The 16,841-nt window shown below is 47.0% G+C and overlaps 1 protein-coding gene across 1 annotated transcript in view; it reads right to left on the reverse strand.

Moving 5' to 3' along the window:
- The window catches only part of LAPTM4B (lysosomal protein transmembrane 4 beta), a 242,808-nt gene that overhangs the window by 78,539 nt on the left and 147,428 nt on the right, over nt 1-16,841 (reverse strand). The window contains exon 5 of the mRNA XM_063924153.1: nt 13,534-13,632. Within this exon, the coding sequence (XP_063780223.1) occupies nt 13,534-13,632 (99 nt within the window). The remainder of the gene's footprint in view (nt 1-13,533; nt 13,633-16,841) is intronic.

Raw genomic sequence — 16,841 nt, forward strand, 5'->3', positions numbered from 1 at the left:
TTACGTATCTGTATGCAAAAGGATAGAACATATTTTGGCACCTTATACTGAGGCACCTAGAGAATAAACCATAGGAAATGGAAAAGATCCTGTGATGAGCGTTCCGTGTTTTCTGTGTTCACAATCCCTCAGATCCAGGTTTCCTAGAGAAGCTCATTGTGGGAATTGCTCTCTGAATGTACATTATATAATAGCCATTTCCACCATAACACAATGAGATCAGAGTTGGAGCCTCATAGAGAGAGAGCCAAGAAACAGTGTTTGTACAAGTGTGTAAGTTGCCTGAACAGATGTATAACGTCAGGGCCGCATCCAAGCCTCCATAGAAAATAATGAAATAACAGCTTAAAAGCTACAAGTCAGACCAAAAACCTTACACATAAGGAAATGCATGTGTTTCTCACTGTATGATATAACAGAGACACAATTAGGTCAGACATTATTTTATGTACAGTATTTTCCTATTCTTATGGTATTGTTTTTCTACTATATATGCTGCTGTTTGTTAGTGATGAGCGGGTTCGGTTCCTCGGAATCCGAACCCCCCCGAACTTCAGCCTTTTTACACGGGTCCGAGGCAGACTCGGATCTTCCCGCCTTGCTCGGTTAACCCGAGCGCGCCCGAACGTCATCATCCCGCTGTCGGATTCTCGCGAGGCTCGGATTCTATCGCGAGACTCGGATTCTATATAAGGAGCCGCGCGTCGCCGCCATTTTCACACGTGCATTGAGATTGATAGGGAGAGGACGTGGCTGGCGTCCTCTCCGTTTAGAATAGAAATAGATAGAGAGTGAGAGTGAGACACTTGATTTACTGGAGCTTAGGAGTACTCAGAGAGTGCAGAGTTTACTAGTGACTGACCAGTGACCACCAGTGCAGTTTTATTATTATTTAATATAATCCGTTCTCTGCCTGAAAAAAAACGATACACAGTGACACAGTATACCATATCTGTGCTCAGCCTCAGTGTGCTGCATCATCTATGTATATCTGACTGTGCTGAGTGCTCACTGCTCACACAGCTTAATTGTGGGGGAGACTGGGGAGCAGTTATAGCAGAAGTACATTAACAGTGCACACTTTTGCTGCCAGAGTGCCACTGCCAGTGTGACTGACCAGTGACCACTGACCACCAGTATATTGTGATTGTCTGCCTGAAAAAGTTAAACACTCGTCGTGTGGTGTTTTTATTCTATAAACGCATTCTGCTGACAGTGTCCAGCAGGTCCGTCATTATATAATATATACCTGTCCGGCTGCAGTAGTGATATATATATATTTTTTATATCATTATCATCCAGTCTATATTAGCAGCAGACGCAGTACGGTAGTCCACGGCTGTAGCTACCTCTGTGTCGGCAGTCGCTCGTCCATCCATAATTGTATACCACCTACCTGTGGTGTTTTTGTTTTTTTCTATCTTCTTGATACTAGTAGCTTACTTTAGGAGTCTGCAGTGCTGACAGTGTCCAGCAGGTCCGTCATTATATAATATATACCTGTCCGGCTGCAGTAGTGATATATATATATTTTTTATGTCATTATCATCCAGTCTATATTAGCAGCAGACGCAGTACGGTAGTCCACGGCTGTAGCTACCTCTGTGTCGGCAGTCGCTCGTCCATCCATAATTGTATACCACCTACCTGTTGTGTTGTTTTTTTTTTCTATCTTCTTGATACTAGTAGCTTACTTTAGGAGTCTGCAGTGCTGACAGTGTCCAGCAGGTCCGTCATTATATAATATATACCTGTCCGGCTGCAGTAGTGATATATATATATTTTTTATATCATTATCATCCAGTCTATATTAGCAGCAGACGCAGTACGGTAGTCCACGGCTGTAGCTACCTCTGTGTCGGCAGTCGCTCGTCCATCCATAATTGTATACCACCTACCTGTGGTGTTTTTTTTTTTTTCTATCTTCTTGATACTAGTAGCTTACTTTAGGAGTCTGCAGTGCTGACAGTGTCCAGCAGGTCCGTCATTATATAATATATACCTGTCCGGCTGCAGTAGTGATATATATATATTTTTTATATCATTATCATCCAGTCTATATTAGCAGCAGACGCAGTACGGTAGTCCACGGCTGTAGCTACCTCTGTGTCGGCAGTCGCTCGTCCATCCATAAGTATACTAGTATCCATCCATCTCCATTGTTTACCTGAGGTGCCTTTTAGTTGTGCCTATTAAAATATGGAGAACAAAAATGTTGAGGTTCCAAAAATAGGGAAAGATCAAGATCGACTTCCACCTCGTGCTGAACCTGCTGCCACTAGTCATGGCCGAGACGATGAAATGCCATCAACGTCGTCTGCCAAGGCCGATGCCCAATGTCATAGTACAGAGCATGTAAAATCCAAAACACCAAATATCAGTAAAAAAAGGACTCAAAAATCTAAAATAAAATTGTCGGAGGAGAAGCGTAAACTTGCCAATATGCCATTTACCACACGGAGTGGCAAGGAACGGCTGAGGCCCTGGCCTATGTTCATGGCTAGTGGTTCAGCTTTACATGAGGATGGAAGCACTCAGCCTCTCGCTAGAAAAATGAAAAGACTCAAGCTGGCAAAAGCACAGCAAAGAACTGTGCGTTCTTCAAAATCACAAATCCACAAGGAGAGTCCAATTGTGTCGTTTGCGATGCCTGACCTTCCCAACACTGGACGTGAAGAGCATGCGCCTTCCACCATTTGCACGCCCCCTGCAAGTGCTGGAAGGAGCACCCGCAGTCCAGTTCCTGATAGTCAGATTGAAGATGTCAGTGTTGAAGTACACCAGGATGAGGAGGATATGGGTGTTGCTGGCGCTGGGGAGGAAATTGACCAGGAGGATTCTGATGGTGAGGTGGTTTGTTTAAGTCAGGCACCCGGGGAGACACCTGTTGTCCGTGGGAGGAATAGGGCCATTGACATGCCTGGTGAAAATACCAAAAAAATCAGCTCTTCGGTGTGGAAGTATTTCAACAGAAATGCGGACAACATTTGTCAAGCCGTGTGTTGCCTTTGTCAAGCTGTAATAAGTAGGGGTAAGGACGTTAACCACCTCGGAACATCCTCCCTTATACGTCACCTGCAGCGCATTCATCATAAGTCAGTGACAAGTTCAAAAACTTTGGGCGACAGCGGAAGCAGTCCACTGACCAGTAAATCCCTTCCTCTTGTAACCAAGCTCACGCAAACCACCCCACCAACTCCCTCAGTGTCAATTTCCTCCTTCCCCAGGAATGCCAATAGTCCTGCAGGCCATGTCACTGGCAATTCTGACGAGTCCTCTCCTGCCTGGGATTCCTCCGATGCATCCTTGCGTGTAACGCCTACTGCTGCTGGCGCTGCTGTTGTTGCTGCTGGGAGTCGATGGTCATCCCAGAGGGGAAGTCGTAAGACCACTTTTACTACTTCCACCAAGCAATTGACTGTCCAACAGTCCTTTGCGAGGAAGATGAAATATCACAGCAGTCATCCTGCTGCAAAGCGGATAACTGAGGCCTTGGCATCCTGGGCGGTGAGAAACGTGGTTCCGGTATCCATCATTACTGCAGAGCCAACTAGAGACTTGTTGGAGGTACTGTGTCCCCGGTACCAAATACCATCTAGGTTCCATTTCTCTAGGCAGGCGATACCGAAAATGTACACAGACCTCAGAAAAAGACTCACCAGTGTCCTAAAAAAAGCAGTTGTACCCAATGTCCACTTAACCACGGACATGTGGACAAGTGGAGCAGGGCAGGCTCAGGACTATATGACTGTGACAGCCCACTGGGTAGATGTATGGACTCCCGCCGCAAGAACAGCAGCGGCGGCACCAGTAGCAGCATCTCGCAAACGCCAACTCTTTCCTAGGCAGGCTACGCTTTGTATCACCGCTTTCCAGAATACGCACACCGCTGAAAACCTCTTACGGCAACTGAGGAAGATCATCGCGGAATGGCTTACCCCAATTGGACTCTCCTGTGGATTTGTGGCATCGGACAACGCCAGCAATATTGTGTGTGCATTAAATCTGGGCAAATTCCAGCACGTCCCATGTTTTGCACATACCTTGAATTTGGTGGTGCAGAATTATTTAAAAAACGAGAGGGGCGTGCAAGAGATGCTGTCGGTGGCCAGAAGAATTGCGGGACACTTTCGGCGTACAGGCACCACGTACAGAAGACTGGAGCACCACCAAAAACGCCTGAACCTGCCCTGCCATCATCTGAAGCAAGAAGTGGTAACGAGGTGGAATTCAACCCTCTATATGCTTCAGAGGTTGGAGGAGCAGCAAAAGGCCATTCAAGCATATACAACTGAGCACGATATAGGAGGTGGAATGCACCTGTCTCAAGCGCAGTGGAGAATGATTTCAACGTTGTGCAAGGTTCTGCAACCTTTTGAACTTGCCACACGTGAAGTCAGTTCAGACACTGCCAGCCTGAGTCAGGTCATTCCCCTCATCAGGCTTTTGCAGAAGAAGCTGGAGACATTGAAGGAGGAGCTAACACAGAGCGATTCCGCTAGGCATGTGGGACTTGTGGATGGAGCCCTTAATTCGCTTAACAAGGATTCACGGGTGGTCAATCTGTTGAAATCAGAGCACTACATTTTGGCCACCGTGCTCGATCCTAGATTTAAAACCTACCTTGGATCTCTCTTTCCGGCAGACACAAGTCTGCTGGGGTGCAAAGACCTGCTGGTGACAAAATTGTCAAGTCAAGCGGAACGCGACCTGTCAACATCTCCTCCTTCACATTCTCCCGCAACTGGGGGTGCGAGGAAAAGGCTCAGAATTCCGAGCCCACCCGCTGGCGGTGATGCAGGGCAGTCTGGAGCGACTGCTGATGCTGACATCTGGTCCGGACTGAAGGACCTGACAACGATTACGGACATGTCGTCTACTGTCACTGCATATGATTCTCTCCCCATTGAAAGAATGGTGGAGGATTATATGAGTGACCGCATCCAAGTAGGCACGTCAGACAGTCCGTACTTATACTGGCAGGAAAAAGAGGCAATTTGGAGGCCCTTGCACAAACTGGCTTTATTCTACCTAAGTTGCCCTCCCACAAGTGTGTACTCCGAAAGAGTGTTTAGTGCCGCCGCTCACCTTGTCAGCAATCGGCGTACGAGGTTACATCCAGAAAATGTGGAGAAGATGATGTTCATTAAAATGAATTATAATCAATTCCTCCGTGGAGACATTCACCAGCAGCAATTGCCTCCACAAAGTACACAGGGAGCTGAGATGGTGGATTCCAGTGGGGACGAATTGATAATCTGTGAGGAGGGGGATGTACACGGTGATATATCGGAGGATGATGATGAGGTGGACATCTTGCCTCTGTAGAGCCAGTTTGTGCAAGGAGAGATTAATTGCTTCTTTTTTGGTGGGGGTCCAAACCAACCCGTCATTTCAGTCACAGTCGTGTGGCAGACCCTGTCACTGAAATGATGGGTTGGTTAAAGTGTGCATGTCCTGTTTATACAACATAAGGGTGGGTGGGAGGGCCCAAGGACAATTCCATCTTGCACCTCTTTTTTCTTTCATTTTTCTTTGCGTCATGTGCTGTTTGGGGAGTAGTTTTTGGAAGGGCCATCCTGCGTGACACTGCAGTGCCACTCCTAGATGGGCCAGGTGTTTGTGTCGGCCACTTGGGTCGCTTATCTTAGTCACACAGCTACCTCATTGCGCATCTTTTTTTTCTTCTTTGCGTCATGTGCTGTTTGGGGAGTAGTTTTTTGAAGGGCCATCCTGCGTGACACTGCAGTGCCACTCCTAGATGGGCCAGGTGTTTGTGTCGGCCACTAGGGTCGCTTAGCTTAGTCACACAGCTACCTCATTGCGCCTCTTTTTTTCTTTGCGTCATGTGCTGTTTGAGAGGTGTTTTTTGGAAGGGCCATCCTGCGTGACACTGCAGTGCCACTCCTAGATGGGCCAGGTGTTTGTGTCGGCCACTAGGGTCGCTTATCTTAGTCACACAGCTACCTCATTGCGCATCTTTTTTTTCTTCTTTGCGTCATGTGCTGTATGGGGAGTAGTTTTTTGAAGGGCCATCCTGCGTGACAATGCAGTGCCACTCCTAGATGGGCCAGGTGTTTGTGTCGGCCACTAGGGTCGCTTAGCTTAGTCACACAGCTACCTCATTGCACCTCTTTTTTTCTTTGCGTCATGTGCTGTTTGGGGGGTGTTTTTTTGGAAGGGCCATCCTGCGTGACACTGCAGTGCCACTCCTAGATGGGCCAGGTGTTTGTGTCGGCCACTAGGGTCGCTTAGCTTACTCACACAGCTACCTCATTGCGCCTCTTTTTTTTCTTCTTTGCGTCATGTGCTGTTTGGGGAGTAGTTTTTGGAAGGGCCATCCTGCGTGACACTGCAGTGCCACTCCTAGATGGGCCAGGTGTTTGTGTCGGCCACTTGGGTCGCTTATCTTAGTCACACAGCTACCTCATTGCGCTCTCTTTTTTTCTTTGCGTCATGTGCTGTTTGGGGGGTGTTTTTTGGAAGGGCCATCCTGCGTGACACTGCAGTGCCACTCCTAGATGGGCCAGGTGTTTGTGTCGGCCACGTGGGTCGCTTATCTTAGTCACACAGCTACCTCATTGCGCCTCTTTTTTTCTTTGCGTCATGTGCTGTTTGGGGGGTGTTTTTTGGAAGGGCCATCCTGCGTGACACTGCAGTGCCACTCCTAGATGGGCCAGGTGTTTGTGTCGGCCACTAGGGTCGCTTATCTTAGTCACACAGCTACCTCATTGCGCATCTTTTTTTTCTTCTTTGCGTCATGTGCTGTTTGGGGAGTAGTTTTTTGAAGGGCCATCCTGCGTGACACTGCAGTGCCACTCCTAGATGGGCCAGGTGTTTGTGTCGGCCACTAGGGTCGCTTAGCTTAGTCACACAGCTACCTCATTGCGCCTCTTTTTTTCTTTGCGTCATGTGCTGTTTGGGGGGTGTTTTTTGGAAGGGCCATCCTGCGTGACACTGCAGTGCCACTCCTGGATGGGCCAGGTGTTTGTGTCGGCCACTTGGGTCGCTTAGCTTAGCCACACAGCTACCTCATTGCACCTCTTTTTTTCTTTGCGTCATGTGCTGTTTGGGGAGTAGTTTTTTGAAAGGCCATCCTGCGTGACACTGCAGTGCCACTCCTAGATGGGCCAGGTGTTTGTGTCGGCCACTTGGGTCGCTGAGCTTAGTCATCCAGCGACCTCGGTGCAAATTTTAGGACTAAAAATAATATTGTGAGGTGTGAGGTGTTCAGAATAGACTGAAAATGAGTGGAAATTATGGTTATTGAGGTTAATAATATTTTGGGATCAAAATGACCCCCAAATTCTATGATTTAAGCTGTTTTTTAGGGTTTTTTGAAAAAAACACCCGAATCCAAAACACACCCGAATCCGACAAAAAAAATTCGGTGAGGTTTTGCCAAAATGCGTTCGAACCCAAAACACGGCCGCGGAACCGAACCCAAAACCAAAACACAAAACCCGAAAAATTTCCGGTGCTCATCACTACTGTTTGTGGCACCTACTGCTCTTCAGTATAATTGTTTTTTATAACATGAATGAATTTCTCCATGTTTAGGGTATGTAAGCCCTATCCTTAATCACATCTTCATCATAACCCTACACCTAAGCCTAACTGCAGCCTAACCCTTTATGTTAACATAATGGGGTATATTTACTAAAATTCGTATTTTTCATAATGAGGTTAAAGTTAAAACACGAATGACATCGAATGTGTAAATTTGCAACTTTTTGAATTTATTATGACTAATTTACTAAGCTGTCGTATTCTGCATTTTCGTGTTTTGCGATGTCGATGTCATTAGTTTTTTTTGGCAGTGTTTTACGGGAGTGAATTGTAAAACACTGCCGACATTAACACAATGAATCTCGGCCGGATCTGTGAGATCCGTGCAGGGCTTCATTGTGCACCTTTCGTAAAAAATTTACAAATGTGAAAAAGCCAAAAAAAAAAAAATGCGTGGGGTCCCCCCCCCTAAGCAAAACCAGCCTCGGGCTCTTTGAGCCGGTCCTGGTTGTAAAAATATGGGGGGGGGGGGGAATGACAGGGGTTCCCCCATATTTCATCAACCAGCACCGGGCTCTGCGCCTGGTCCTGGTTCCAAAAATACGGGGGACAAAAAGCGTAGGGGTCCCCCGTATTTTTAAAACCAGCATCGGGTTCCACTAGCCAGGTACATAATGCCACAGCCGGGGGACACTTTTATTGCGGTCCCGGCGGCCCTGGAATTACATACCCAACTAGTCACCCCTGGCCGGGGTACCCTGGTAGGAGTGCGAACCCCTTAAATCAGGGGTTCCCCCCCTCCAGCCACCCAAGGGCCAGGGGTGAAGCCCGAGGCTGTCCCCCCCCATCCAAGGGCGGCGGATGGGGGGCTGATAGCCTTTTGAAAAAAATGTGAATATTGTTTTTAGTAGCAACACTACAAGTCCCAGCAAGCCTCCCCGCATGCTGGTACTTGGAGAACCACAAGTACCAGCATGCGGTGGAAAACCAGGCCCGCTGGTACCTGTAGTACTACTACTAAAAATAATACCCCCAAAAAACCAGGACACACACCGTGACAGTATAAGTTTATTACATACATGCACACCTCCAAACATACATACTTACCTATGTTCACACGAGGCTCGGTCCTCTTCTCCATGTAGAATCCTCGGGGTAGCTGTGAAAAAATTATATTCACATAATCCAGTGTATCTTCTGTTCTTTGAATAATCCACGTACTTGGCAAAACAAAAAAACTGAAACCCGACTACGCACTGAAAGGGGTCCCATGTTTACACATGGGACCCCTTTCCCCGACTGCCAGCACCCCCCCTGACAAAGAGGGTCCCTTCAGCCAATCAGGGAGCGCCACGTCGTGGCACTCTCCTGATTGGCTGTGTGCTCCTGTAGTGTCTGTGAGGCTGCAGACGGCAGAGATACAATGTAGCGCCTATGCGCTCCATTGTATCCAATGGTGGGAACTTTGCGGTCAGCGGTGAGGTTACTTTCGGTCAACCGCTGACCGCAAAGTTCCCACCATTGGATACAATGGAGAGCATAGGCGCTACATTGTATCTCTGCCGTCTGCAGTCTCACAGACACTACAGGAGCACACAGCCGATCAGGAGAGTGCCACAACGTGGCGCTCCCTGATTGGCTGAAGGGACCCTCTTTGACAGGAGTCAGGGGTGGTCCTGGCAGTCGGGGAAAGGGGTCCCATGTGTGTAAACATGGGACCCCTTTCAGTGCGTGGTCGGGTTTCCGTTTTTTTGTTTTGCCAAGTACGTGGATTATTCAAAGAACAGAAGATACACTGGATTATGTGAATATAATTTTTTCACAGGTACCCCGAGGATTCTACATGGAGAAGAGGACCGAGCCTCGTGTGAACATAGGTAAGTATGCATGTCTGGAGGTGTGCATGTATGTAATAAACTTATACTGTCACGGTGTGTGTGTCCTGTTTTTTTTGGGGTATTTTTTTAGTAGTAGTTCTACAGGTACCAGCGGGCCCGGTTTTCCACCGCATGCTGGTACTTATGGTTCTCCAAGTACCAGCATGCGGGGGAGGCTTCCTGGGACTTGTAGTACTGCTACTAAAAACAATATTCACATTTTTTTCAAAAGGCTATCAGCCCCCCATCCGCCGCCCTTGGATGGGGGGAACAGCCTCGGGCTTCACCCCTGGCCCTTGGGTGGCTGGAGGGGGGGGACCCCTTGATTTAAGGGGTTCCCACTCCTCCAGTGTACCCCGGCCAGGGGTGACTAGTTGGGTATGTAATGCCAGGGCCGCCGGGACCACAATAAAAGTATCCCCCGGCTGTGGCATTATGTACCTGGCTAGTGGAGCCCGGTGCTGGTTTTAAAAATACGGGGGACCCCTACGCTTTTTGTCCTCCGTATTTTTGGAACCAGGACCAGGCGCAGAGCCCGGTGCTGGTTGATGAAATATGGGGGAACCCCTGTCATTTTCCCCCCATATTTTGTCAGCCAGGACCGGCTCAAAGAGCCCGAGGCTGGTTTTGCTTAGGAGGGGGGACCCCACGCATTTTTTTAAATAAAAATTAACACTTTCCCACCCCTTACCACTGATAAACATGCACGGATCTCACGGATCCGTGCATGCCTATCAGAACACGGTAAAAAAAAGCAGGTCTATTTTAAAACTGCTTTTTTTACGATTTGTATTTAGTAAATGACCGAGTTCTATCAAATAACAGGCGTATTTGACCGATGGTGTATTCATTCGTATTTTTTTTCTTTGACTTCAAAAAATATATGAATGCCTTCATCACTGCCGAGATTTGAGTTTAGTAAATTCCCGAGATGACACTTTGATAAAAAAACACCAAATCGGTCAAAATCGGGAGCTTAGTAAATATACCCCAATGACTGCATACCAGCCCACTCCCCTGGGATCCTTCTACACAGGTAGTACTGTACTGTGGATTCCCAGTATAATCATGAAAGTGATCAGTTTAGGAGAACAGTCTGTAGGCGAGCCATATGAGGCACGTGTTCAGTATTTTCTGTCATCATTCATAATGTCAACATTGTCGGAATGTTGACATGCTGACCATGTCAACATTTGTCATGTAGATACTGATGAAATGTTGACATGATTAGAGTGTCAACAAAACAGGCCTGGTGGTCTAGTGGTAACTCACCTAGCTTGATGTATTTAGTGGTTCCAGGGTTGTCTTCCGTGTCTAGTGGTCACCTGATGAGGACTTCCAGCTGATCATGCTGCGCTTCCGGCAGTTACTATCCCTAATGCTCCACCTAGTGCCTAACCCTAACCTCTGCTCCTGCAGCCTAACCCCAACCCTCTCTCTAGTGCTTAACCATAATCCTCCTCTCCTGCAGCCTAACTCTAACTGTCCCCAGAGTGACCAACCCTCCCCTCCTATATCATAACCCTAACACTGCCCTCCCTCAGCCTAAACCCAACCCTCATCCTAGTGCCTAACCCTAATGCACTCCTTCCATAGCCTAACCCTAACCCTCTCATTCCATAGCCTAACCCTATCACTCAGATTAGTGTCTAACTCTAACCCTTTCTTTCTATAGCCTAACCCTAACACTCACCCTAGTGCTTAACCCTAACCATCTCCTTCCATAGCCTAACCCTAACACTCATCCTGGTGTCTAACCCTAACCCTCTCCTTCCATAGCCTAACCGTAACACTCACTATAGTGCCCAACCCTAACCATCTCCTTCCATAGCCTATCCCTAACACTCAATATAGTGCCCAACCCTAACCCTCACTATAGTGCCCAACCCTAACCCTCTTCTTCCATAGCCTAACCGTAACACCATAATGCCCAACCCTAACCCTCTCCTTCCATAGTCTACAGCTAACCTCTGCTGCTGCAGCCTAACCCTGATCTTCTGGTCTGTGCAGAATGTTGGCATTCTGCAGATATGGGCACGATGCATGTTGACATTTCAACAATGTCTACATCATAACTGACTGTTGGCACTGTAAATGCAGACATTACGATTGTATCCCATGAGGCATACAGTATACTACTGGTATAATATAACTGTCTGGGAAGAAGAAAATTGAACCTAAGTACAGAAAATCAGAGCTACAGAATCATCATATAGTATAGCTGTGGATTAACATCATGCAGCCCAATGTAATGTGCTTAGAAAGAGTCCTTGCTATCATCAGTCATCAGAATCCTACCTACCGTTAGAGTACTTACTATTGCCAATCACCAGAGTCCTTGCTATCACCAGTCACCAGAACCCTTGCTATCACCAGTCACCAGAGCCCTTGCTATCACCAGTCACCAGAGTCTTTACTATAGCCAGTTACCAGAGTCCAAGCTATCGTCAGTCACCAGAGCCCTTACTATAGCCAGTCACCAGAGCCCTTACTATCGCCAGTCACCAGAGTCCTCGCTATCACCAGTCACCAGAGCCCTTGCTATCGTCAGTCGCCAGAGTCCTCACTATCGTCAGTCACCAGAGCCCTTACTATAGCCAGTCACCAGAGCCCTTACTATCGCCAGTCACCAGAGTCCTCGCTATTACCAGTCACCAGAGCCCTTGCTATCGTCAATCGCCAGAGTCCTCACTATCGTCAGTCACCAGAGCCCTTACTATAGCCAGTCATTAGAGCCCTTACTATCGCCAGTCACCAGAGTCCTCGCTATCACCAGTCACCAGAGCCCTTGCTATCGTCAGTCGCCAGAGTCCTCACTATCGTCAGTCACCAGAGCACTTGCTATCGCCAGTCACCAGAGCCTTCGCTATCGTCAGTCACCAGAGCTCTCGCTATCATCAGTCACCAGAGCCCTTGCTATAGACAGTCACCAGAGCCCTTGCGATCACCAGTCACCAGAGCCCTTACTATCATCAGTCACTAGAGTACTTGCTATGACAGTTGGGAGCTGATTAGCTGGTGCGTTATCACCTTCCACTTATAACTGCTGTATCACTTCTCCAGGCTCAATATATCTGCCCTCCAGAGACTTATGAAGCTGCACCAAGGATTCAGAATATAGACTTTTTATGTATTAACCGAAACCACCAGGAAATCCCTCTGTAAAGTTTATAATAATAACAAATATATTGGAAGTGACCACAGGAGCTACAGCGGGCCTGATTCAAATGTGGTTGGAGGTTCTATCGCTGCTGCTTACATGGAAGCAGCAGTGACAGCACTAATATGGTGATGCAGCAGGAGGCGTGACACCTCCTGCTGCATTACTGATCTAAGCTGTGTATAAGGAAGCATTATCGCATAATCGGCGACACCATCGGCCAGCTGAGTGACCCATGGGGTCACACAAGCCAGCTGCCGCAGGTATACCATGAAATCTCTGTCCTGGCCTTGTCCCTCCTCCGCAACGGCGGCAACACATCTCTGTTTTGAGAAACGGAGGCCGTCATCGCCCCCTCTCCGCCCCCAAACGGTATCAGACTGTCAATCACTGACAGTTTGATGCCACCTTGCATCCGCCGTCGCAGACCTGTAATGCATATCTGCAAAGTACCGAACATCGGTACTTCACAATATGTGCCGCAGATCCGTCGGGACCTGAATAAGGCCCAGTGTGCCGTATATTTATTCATAATACATTTCAATATTTACCGTAATTACATTATAGAGAACCTGAAACCTAATTCACTGGAAATGTAAAAAATACAACTTTCCTAGAACTTAAATATCCAACTGATGTCTGAAGTTTTCGTAGAGGATTAGGGGTCTATTTACTAAGCCTTGATGGAGATAAAGTCGCTGGAAATAAAGTACCAGCCAATCGGCTCCTGTCATTTTTCAAACACAGCCTGTGGCATGGCGGTTTGTCGATTGTCTGTTACTTTATCTCTAGCGACTTTATCTCCATCCAAGGCTTAGTAAATAGACTTCTACGTTTAACGTCAATAAAAGAGCGTTAGTTGGTATACAATGCACACAATTAAATCGACACACACTCTTGGCTCAAAAGAATGGAAATAAATGGCAGCAGTGAAATTATGGCACATTTTCCGAATCTCAGAGACAATAATGCTATCAAAACACTTACCTTAAAAGCCAGGATGACACTGATGAAGAAAAGAATGATAACAACAAGACACGTGGGATTCACTGACAGGATCTCTTCCTTGTATGGAAAATTGGATGGCTGGAAGATAAACACACTGATGTTAAAATGGGTTCTGTCAGAAAATACACTGTAATGAATTGCATGTGTCAGCCATGCTGTGGGAGAAGAGTGTTTCCAGCTGTGATGTCACACAATGTGACGCGGAACGCTGTAAAGGCCTATAAGTGGACAGAGTTACATTAGGAATAACAACATTATGGGACATGTTCTGTTTTATTACACTTATCTGAAGTAAAAGCTTTCAGGCCTCAGCGGGCTTTGGACAATAGAGATAAGTGGCACGGTTGGAACTGCACCTGGTACCATGCAATAGCATGCAATAGCAGAGGCATTCATTTTCTTTACTGAAACATAAGCAAGCCTATTAAGTCATGAGGAACTCATCATTTCACTCAGCCATGAGGTATCAAGCAGTGAAAAGAATGGAGAAGTGGACCAGTTCAGAAGTTGCCCATAGCAACGAAATTCTTTTTATTGTTTTATAGAATTTACTTGATAAGTGTTAACTCGATACTGACAGGTTGCTATGGGCAACTTCTACACTGGTCTGCTTCTCCACTCTTTTCGCTGCTTGACATATCAACATCAAAGTGTATTATGCCCTAGCGAAGTCACTAATTCCTCGTAATTTGAAATGCTGCAATGTTATGATTGTGGTTCAAGACCACAAAATGGCTTCCCAAACCATGTGTAGGCAATAGATGGACTTTCTTTTAGCCATGGCTATCAACATGTTGCCTTACTGTATATTGGGAATTTTATGCCAACATGACATTTTGCCCACACTGCAACACTGCAAAATATCCACTGGTGGAATACCAGTGATCAAACCACCTTTCTGGCTGATCCCTCCGGAAGGGAGCAGTCAGGTCGCCGTCAACAGGGAGGCGCTGTTCCGGAAGAGTGCATGGTCCGGGGACGTCAAGATGCGACTTCATCATTATGGCCTGCCCCCCCGTTATGACAACATTACGACATTCAGGGGGTGAGGCTATGATACGCGATTCAGTGCGAAAATGCGTAATCGCCCTTCCCACTTTTCCTCCGGTAGTGGGCGGCTGCAGGGGTAAGCAGGGAACAGCTGCACTCCCTGTACTTATGCTAGCTATAACATATATAACACATGTAACTGTGACAGGAAAGGAAGGCCCCTCTCAGCTCTAGGCCCCATAGCAGCTGCACTCCCTGCACCTATGATAGCTACGCCCCTGTATATAACACATGTAACTGTGACAGGGTAGGTGACCCCTCTCAGCTCTGGTCTCCATAGCAGCTGCACTCCCTGCACCTATGGTAGCTACACCCCTGTATATAACACATGTAACTGTGACAGGGAAGGTGGCCCCTCTCAGCTCTAGGCCCCATAGCAGCTGCACTCCCTGCACCTATGGTAGCTACGCCCTTGCCTACATAATACAAGAATAGAAAATGATTTAAAAGTTTGGCACATCATACCAGCAATTGCAGTTCATCGTCAGCAGTGATAGATGTAGCACTTGGGATGTCTTCCCGTTCCCACTATTTCAGGAATAGACTTGGTCATTTTAGTGATGCTCAGAGTATAGAACATACTGTTTTTTCTACATTTTGTTCTATGCGCCCACAAGAAATGATGTCATTTTTTTGGCTTCCACTCAGAGACTGAGCCAAATAGACAATATAAATGGCAAGTCTTAGAAAACACAGTTCTGTATTAGTTTAGCATTAAAACACGCTGGCTTGCGGTATGATATCATCTGGCATTTAGCTCATCCATTAAATAGCATACAGAAAATGCATTTTCAGGAAAACAACAAACTATAGGAACAACACAAATCTACTTATTATCTATTACTTATATTATTATTGTAAATAATCTCTGAATTTATGTTTAATTACAAATTTTTAGTGATGAGCGGATTCGGTTTTACTCGGTTTTACTCGGTTTTACTCGGTTCTCAAAACGACATCTTATTGGCTCACGGATGTCACGTGTTTTGGATAGCCAATAAGATTCTGTTTTGAGAACCGAGTAAAACCGAGTAAAACCGAATCCGCTCATCACTACAAATTTTACATTTTACAATCACCCTTCTTTATTTATTTATTAATTCCTAAAATTTTTAACAGATAACAACAAATCATTCAGATCAGAAACAAAGGGAATTATTTACATGGCCTGTTTTGTTATTAAAAGTATCGCCCTTTTCAATTTCGGGCTTAAATACTCTGGGAAACGGCGGTGCTTAGTAAATAAACCTTTTTTGGGGCAACACTCACTTTTCTACTTGGTTATTGTAGAACACTTAGTATAATATCTGCCAATCTGATTCCTGATGCAAAGTACAGACCTCCTCTGCACAAGATCTGCATCTCTCATCCACACGTATTACTTGTTCCCACTCAAGATTACAGGACTTCATCCAGGCTTTACCCACTCTCTGGAATGCCTTCCCACGCACAATAAGACTCGCCTCTATTCTCCAAACCTTTAAATGTTCTCTGAAAACTCACCTCTCCAGACAAGCCTATGAAATTCCAGACCCACCCACATAACCTTCAGTGCTTCCCTATCCAATTACATCCTCTCTGTATAGTACACATTACTTCACATATTTTGTCTTTCTTTACTCTCACACCCTCCTCACCCTTGGCCAGAGGTCACGTTACTGCCACTACACCAGCGGTGGCCAACCCGCGGCTCTAGAGCCGCATGCGGCTCTTTCTATCTCCTCATGCGGCTCGTAAGCTCCTGCAGTGCCTGCCACTGCCACTGCAGCCCGGTGCCGTCCCGTGAGCCATTCAGAGCTCGCAGACCGGCAGCCAATCAGGAGTCTTAGCTGCCGGACCGGTCCGCGAACTCTGACTGGATCACGGATCGGCGCTTAATTAGAGAGAATCAACGCCGCCGGAGAGTGGAGACCGAGGGGCAGGAGAGGCGCACGCTGTGCTCTCCTCTCCTCACAAGCAGCAGACTGAGCAAAGCAGCAGCGCGGTGGTGAGGAGCACTTGGGGGGGGCGCAGTGTGGGGACATGTGTATCTTACACTGGGGGCATATCTGGCACTGGGGAGATGTGTAGCTGACAGTGGGAGCATATTTGGCACTGGGGGGACATGTGTATCTGGCACTGGGGGCATATCTGGCACTGGGGGAGATGTGTATCTGGCACTAGGGGAATATCTGGCACTGGGGAGATGTGTAGCTGGCCGTGGGGGCATACCTGGCACTGGGGAGACGTGTAGCTGA

This window comes from Pseudophryne corroboree, chromosome 5 (genome assembly GCF_028390025.1).
Source record: "Pseudophryne corroboree isolate aPseCor3 chromosome 5, aPseCor3.hap2, whole genome shotgun sequence".
Lineage (NCBI taxonomy): Eukaryota > Metazoa > Chordata > Amphibia > Anura > Myobatrachidae > Pseudophryne > Pseudophryne corroboree.